Source organism: Pterocles gutturalis, unplaced genomic scaffold (assembly GCF_000699245.1).
Source record: "Pterocles gutturalis isolate BGI_N339 unplaced genomic scaffold, ASM69924v1 Scaffold52601, whole genome shotgun sequence".
NCBI classification, from domain to species: Eukaryota; Metazoa; Chordata; class Aves; order Pterocliformes; family Pteroclidae; genus Pterocles; species Pterocles gutturalis.
In genome coordinates this window covers 1-7,178 of record NW_010102497.1, presented here as the reverse complement: position 1 = coordinate 7,178, position 7,178 = coordinate 1, and the positions used below count along the sequence as shown (strand labels likewise).

Below are 7,178 nucleotides of genomic sequence, written 5' to 3'. Positions count from 1 at the left end.
ATTCCACATGTGCACAGGGACAAGGGAGCAAGGAAAATACTTCCTACTTACTTCAATTGCTAAGCAATCCCAGAGATTGTCTATCCATGTGTAAACCCAAACCCAGCTGATTCTAGCGTCCATAGAGACATTCTTTTTTCTTCTAAAACTCTTAAGAATTTTTAGAACACACTTTTTCAGAACCTCTCTATTAAGTGAAATTACTGAAAAATAAGGTAAGTTTTGAACTCAAAGCACAACAGCTATTCTGCACCACCCCTGTCACCGTGAGCTCTCAGTACCCTTTGTTATGGGGAACACCAAAGCCTCCAACCAGGAGCCCAGGCTCCTTAAACAATCACAGGACAGATAAAAGCTCTCTAGAGGGCAATACATCCCAGATGAGATTGATTTTTTTGGTCTTCACAGGATGGTTTGTACTCTTAAAGGAATACAGGCTCTTAAATTTGGAACCTAGTATAAATCAGGCAGTGCCTAAGTGCGGCAAAACTGACTTTTCCTGCATAAAGGAGTGTTTACGTGGGGAAGACGAGATATCCTATGCTGGCCTCTCCAGGCTATTTTCTTATATTGACTTGCTTCAAATTTGCATAAAAAGCGAATGACACAAAGTCACTGAAAGCCCATCTTCGTGCAGAAACAGAACATCCACAACATCCACATCAGTGCAAATGCCCTAACTCAGTCAAAACAGAAAGCAAGTTTTTTTCTGTCCAGTTACGCTTTTTTTGGTCTCTTCCTGAACCAGAGAATTTACCAATGATTAGTCTGATTCCCTTTTTAATGTAAAATTAGGAGCAAATCAATTATAAATGTAACTTGAAAATTTAGGAAGGGACTCTATCCTCAATCTGTACCATTAGGACAATCAAATGTTTTGCAATCTTACTGAAAGTAGTATGTGGCTTTGCAAATACCTCTGATTTTCTTATGATTTGCAAACTGTTTCATATTCTGGAGTTTTCTGGTTTTAGCTCTGTAGCTAACCCTACCCAGGAATTCTTTCTCGCATGATGTTTCTCTTGCTTTTCCATTTCTCTAGGTTGCTTTCTCAAAAGTCTATCACACAGCAAAGTGAATGAAACAGTGCAGTTGGGAGCAGAATATGGCAAACACATTTGTCACTGTACCTGACGCGTATTGTCTTCCTGAGCCCATACAATACTACGGTGAGTAAAGCAAAATTTTTTTACTATGAAAAAGCAGTACAGTAAAATGAACTTCTGTGGAAATTCCCATTATTTTCTTCATTTTAGTTAATCTTTACAAGCTCTTAGAAGCCACACATTTCACTATCAAGCCACTAATGAAAGTGTATTGAAATACAGTAGCATGTGGTCATATTCTCGTACACAATGGAACTGTACTGACTGATCATTTCATATAAACATTACTGGTGCTGTCTCCCTTTGACTGGCATGAGGAAGATGCAGGTTTTATTACAGTACTCCAGGTATATTATAAACAGAAAATGGTTATTCTATATCTTATAGAACTATAATTGCAATAACTAATTTGATTCTGGATGAGTAAAAGCAGGACCCAGAGCCCATTAAAAAGACCTCCAAACTGCTTTAAAAAACCTTTCCAATTTGTTTTTACAGAGATCTGAAGAATCCCAAAGGAAGAATGAAACATGATGCATGTTGCACAACCTTTCTTTTCTTAAACATACAGCTGTGTACATTTAAGGAGGGTTGGATAAAACTAAAACTCTACAGACAGAAAGGAAGGAAGAAGCTCTTTTCATAATTCTGCACATACATTTTGCTAAAATTAAATTTCTCAACTAAAAGGATTATATGTGGAAAAATATTAAACAACCCTCTGCTCTTTATTCTACTGATTTTCAGCTTTGAGACTCCTGTCACAGTAATTTTTACCACTCTTAAATTTCTGGACCATCTTTCTCAGACTCTTGTGTGACATTTTCAAAGTTATGCCTGAAATATGTATCAATAACAAACATTTCACTCATTAACAAATTCACTTAGTTATGGGTAAATATTCTTCTGTAATGCAGACAACCAACATAAACAACCTTTAAGTGTAAAATCAAAAGGTATCTATATCATCAGTTGGCAAATGATACTAAATTAGGTCCTATCAATAATCCAGCGGCACCCATATGACACTGCGCAAACTCTTCCCAAGACATTTTCACTACATCTAAGAGTTTACTTTAAAACATTACAGGTAGCACATTTAACAAGAATGTGTCAGATCCCCTTCTAAAAATGTTTTCTTGTAATATTTAAGATTAAATATTAAATCTATAAAACATTTTAAAACTTTCAAGTAGCTGATGTCAAGATATTCTTCATTTTTTAATTAAATTTCAATTTCTGTATCTAGATGTTTTACCAGAGCACATCAACTATCAGCTGCAAGATGCCGACTTTCAGACTGCGCCTTACTGCCAATACTCAACAGTCCAAATTCCTCCTCCAGTACCACAGTCACAACTGTCCCCGTCCCAGTATGGCCCTTACAGCCCCGACCCTCAGTACAGCGATGTGCAGTGCATCGTCGGTAGCTGTGACCTGAGCAAACCCCCTTTCATGGCTCCCCACGTTGATGACAGCGGATACCACAGCCTGAAACGCCCCCGGTTGAACCACTCGTCTCTGCGTCTGAAGGGGCAGGAGGAGCTGTGCGTCGTGTGCGGGGACAAGGCCTCCGGCTATCACTACAACGCGCTCACCTGTGAGGGCTGCAAGGGTAAGCAGGGAAGCGGCTGATCTCTATCTTACTCAGGACCGTGGTCCCACAGTGCTCGACATCATGTTCCACATCCGTGATTTAAGCAAACAGATTTCATTATTTTTTAAGTTGATGTTTCTAAGGAGGATTTGAATTTATCTAAGGAACCCTTTTATCTAACATACTTATTCCAGATTCACATTTTTATAACATTTTTTGAAGAAATGCTTTCACAGTGTGCATTTAATACGAGCATTTCATGCATCTCATTTTTGCGTTGATTATTCACTAGAATAGTGTCTCTTTAAGCAGGTGCTGATTTTCTCATGACGATTTACTATTGATTTACTTCAGTGTCATTAATTTCACTTATTAAAACTAAACAAAAACAAGTAATAACTACTTGCTACTTGTATTTTGACTTGCTATATGGGAGCTGTCTTGATCAGGTGAGGAAAACTGCAATTAATACTAGTCAGACAGAACAAGACGTAACTATGTTGTTAAAAAGCAAATTTAAAACCAAGGTAATGTTCCCATTGTAAAAAAAACCCAAACAAAAAACCTCAAAAGACACCTTAATTCTTTAAATCATTATGAGATAAAGCTCCTTAGATTCCTTCAGTCATAACTTGATTCTTGTCTGTAGGCTTCTTTCGTCGTAGCATAACCAAAAATGCAGTATATCGATGCAAGAATGGCGGTCATTGTGAAATGGACATGTACATGCGAAGGAAGTGTCAGGAATGTCGCTTGAAGAAGTGTAAAGCTGTGGGAATGCTAGCAGAATGTAAGTGCTCCTTCCATTCTGGCTGCTTTACTAATCAACTCAGTAAAACCTTGTCCAAAGTCAATCCCTCCTCCTCATTAGAGCTAAATGGCATTTGTCTAAACTTCATTTAGCTGTAGGAAAATTTAACTTTGTAGTCTATAGTGCTTGTAGCATCTTCATCTGCAGAAGCCACCAATGATTGGGAAGTATCTCCTGAAGTTAAGAGGACTGCTGTTCAAAGAAATTACAAGAAAAAAAAAAAGAAAGTACTAACAAGAGACAGATAAATATCCTGTACCTTGACAGGACAGCAGCAAGCACATCAGATGCGTCTTTGTGCTTGGAAAAATAAAATTAAAAATCGCACAATAGTTTTCATGAAAAATGAAATACCACAGAGCCACAAGCAAGACAACATAGGAAGACTGTGAACACTCCGGCCTTGGATACTGAACACTAACTCGCCTAATGCATAACGCATCGCCATCTTCCCTAGGAAGCGTAGTTCCTTATAGGTGATGGCTCCTGTGATGCAAGACTCGTGTTATCCATAATAATAAAAAAGTGATTATCTCAAATTGTAAGTATTTGAAAATACACGTATTGACACACACTCTCCATGCCTTGCAGGTTTGCTGACTGAAGTACAATGCAAGTCAAAGCGACTCAGGAAGAATTTCAAACAGAAGAGCAGTTTTCTTTGCAACATAAAACTGGAAGATGAGGGACTGAATAGCAAGCATGTATCGTCCACAACAAGATCTGGAAAAGTGGGACAATTTTCTGTGTAAAATATCTCTTTTTATCATTTATTTTTGTCCCATGTCATTGTCACTTGATTGGTTTGGTTTTTTAACAGATCCCAGAGAAACTGGAACTGACTCCAAGTGAACACCAGCTTCTTGACCACATTGTAGCAGCACACCAAAAATACACAATTCCCCTCGAGGAAGCAAAGAAGTTTGTACGTATACAGAATGATCAGCCTGCACTGCTAAGTTGTTATTATCCTAAGCACTGTACCTTGGTTATATCAGATGTCTAAACGCTCTTTCATGCAGCTACAAGAAAGTGCAAGTCCAGAGGAAAGTTTTCTCCACCTCTCTGAGACAGCAGTTGTCCATGTGCAAGTGTTAGTTGACTTCACAAAAACACTTCCAGGTAAGTTCCTTCTTTTGGGAAATGTTACAGAATAGTGTGACTTTTTTTTTTTTTTTTTTTTTTTGTGGTAAGAGGCAGAAACAATACTGATGGCATGAATCTGAGAAAAATACAGGCTTTAAGAAAACTCTCACTCAACTGAGTATTCTTTCTTCCAACTCTAACGATCAGGGTTACCATTTCCTAGAAGCATTCACTTCAAAAGCTGACTATGACTAGACTTCTTTTCCATTTCTGACATGGAGTGGAAACATTTTCTGGAAGTACATTGACTTCAAAATGCCATCTTGAGTGAATTACTATGTCAACACATTCTCTCAAATCCAGCTCAGTTTGCAATTTATCACAGTCATCAAAGAAAGAATCAGATGTTCCTTTAAAGGAAAAGGCTGCACAGAAGTGACTAACCAGGTGCTTCTACTCATATTTTTCTTTAATAAAGAACAGGGAACATGCAATTAAATTCACTGCGTTTCAATGTAAAGCTGACAAAATAACATTTGACAGGGAGGGTGATATTTTTTTCATCACTCTTTAAGTTGTAAAACTTATTGACAAAAGTCAATCAACGTGTCTGAAGCAGATACGAGATGTAATTTAGCCCTACTGTGGAACAGATCTGAAAGAACGGATGAGCTGTTTGTTTTCTTATGTTACACATCCTGCTTTGATAAGGATTAAGATAAGAATTGAAGTTCCTTTGCTCTTGAATTACAAGTGCAGATAATGAGCTTGGCAAAAGATGAACACAATTTTTAAAAAGATCAGGTGTCAACGAATAAGGAGAATATCCACAGTCACTAAGCAATGTAGCAAATTTATAAGCTATTAGGCCATGTGATATAATCAGATATTAGGTAGAAAATTTATATAAAGTCGTGGTTAGTCACAAAATTTTACCTGTATCTTCCTGTGAATCTTTTAACACTGGACACTGCTTTTTTGTGTGTGTGTGTGTGTGTGTGTGTGAGTGTCTGTGTCTGTGTGTGTTGGTGTCTCTGTCTCTGTGTGCGCGCGCGCGTGTGTGTGTGTGTGTGTGTGTGTGTGTCTAACCTGCAAGAAAGATCCCAATAGGCTTTGGTACATGCAGCTTTTAACTGTGACTCCTCCTCTCCAGTAAAACCATTTATTGAAAAAATCACTTTATCAACTCACATTTGGGGCTTAAAGGCAGCCACAGCCTTCCTTGATTCTTAACGTGTATCTTTTTCTCCAGGATTTGAAAGTTTAGCTAGTGAAGATCAGATTGCACTGCTAAAAGGGTCAACAGTTGAGGCAATGTTCTTGCGTTCAGCCCAAATATATAACCAAAGAATCAATGAATGCCAACCATCAACAAGTGACAGTAAGTTTGACTAACAAGCTTTCTATTAACACCAGCAGGAGGTTTTGCCATTTTGAAACAATTTCCATTCATTTTAATTCACTTAATCTCAAATAGTTTCCTATTCTGGCATAGCAGTACTTAGAACAGTACCAGTCATGCCTACATACCTTCTATATGCTTTTTTTTCAAACATCATACAAAAAATAAATTAAAAAAAAATAATTGGATCTCTGTTTTTGTCTCATTAGTTCCAAACAAAGAACAACATTTTGAGTGTTTGCACAAATTGTGGGGTGGATGGTTAATATTAGCTATATACATGATATATCATATATTGTGTCAAGTTTAACACAAGAGACTTTGACCAACAACAATTCAACCAATCACCTTGGTGCTAGATACCAAAAAGAACAATTTTTGTGACCTGCATGGATCTGGGAAAAATTCACACATTTTCAGGTATATATCTGCAAATCAGATGCAGACAAATAAAGTTGCATTAAGCTTAGCTGGGAACCGTTCTCTCTCTTGTTCCAGGTCATGTAAGACTTTCTGATCTTGGGACGTGTTGTCACATTCAAACCCTTGATAAAACCAACATTTACTCCATGGAAATGTCTCACAATGAAGAAAGCCCAACTTCCACTACTATCACAGGTAATGGAGGTCTCAGAATCAAAACTCTTGGGAATCTTTTGCTTTGCTGGTGCTGAATCACCCTGAGCAACACCATCTGCGTGGCCGCGGCTCGTTCCCCTCCTCTCTGCTCCCTCGAGCTGCTTTGTTCCCCGTGCAGGCATCACACCATCCTCGCGGGAGGACGAGGTGGTGTTCGTGCTTGCTTATCTCCTCGAATAAAGCCTTGGGCTCTATGGATCAGAGCTCCACCGTGCAGCTGCAATGCAACTTTCGTTGCTGCTTCAGAAACTGACAAGGTTTCCACAAAGTTTGTGAACTGCTTCATGCAATGGAACAGCTGGAGCCTCTGGGACAAAGAGGACTGGTAACAGCAGCGCCAGTTTCTGCACTGAAATAACCTTCTGATTGTCTTATTTCGTTTTTAAGGTATAACCGAGGAGTTTATTACCGCACTGTTTTACTTCTACAGAAGCATGGGGGAACTGAGAGTCACCGAGACGGAATACGCCCTGCTGGTGGCCACCACCGTGTTCTTTTCAGGTAAAGCGGGAAGGGACCGGCTGCCGCGAGCTGTCA

At 38.7% G+C, this 7,178-nt stretch overlaps 1 protein-coding gene across 1 annotated transcript; it reads left to right on the top strand.

Moving 5' to 3' along the window:
* Window positions 1–1,078: 1,078 nt before the first annotated feature.
* Window positions 1,079–7,142, top strand: LOC104459406 (bile acid receptor-like; the record flags this gene model as incomplete). Its single annotated transcript, XM_010086275.1, has 9 exons — window positions 1,079–1,169; window positions 2,356–2,721; window positions 3,353–3,493; window positions 4,106–4,245; window positions 4,335–4,439; window positions 4,537–4,636; window positions 5,853–5,981; window positions 6,501–6,620; window positions 7,029–7,142. Coding segments are annotated over exons 1-9 (1,306 nt in total), but the record flags the coding sequence as incomplete, so codon positions are not given.
* Window positions 7,143–7,178: the final 36 nt, after the last annotated feature.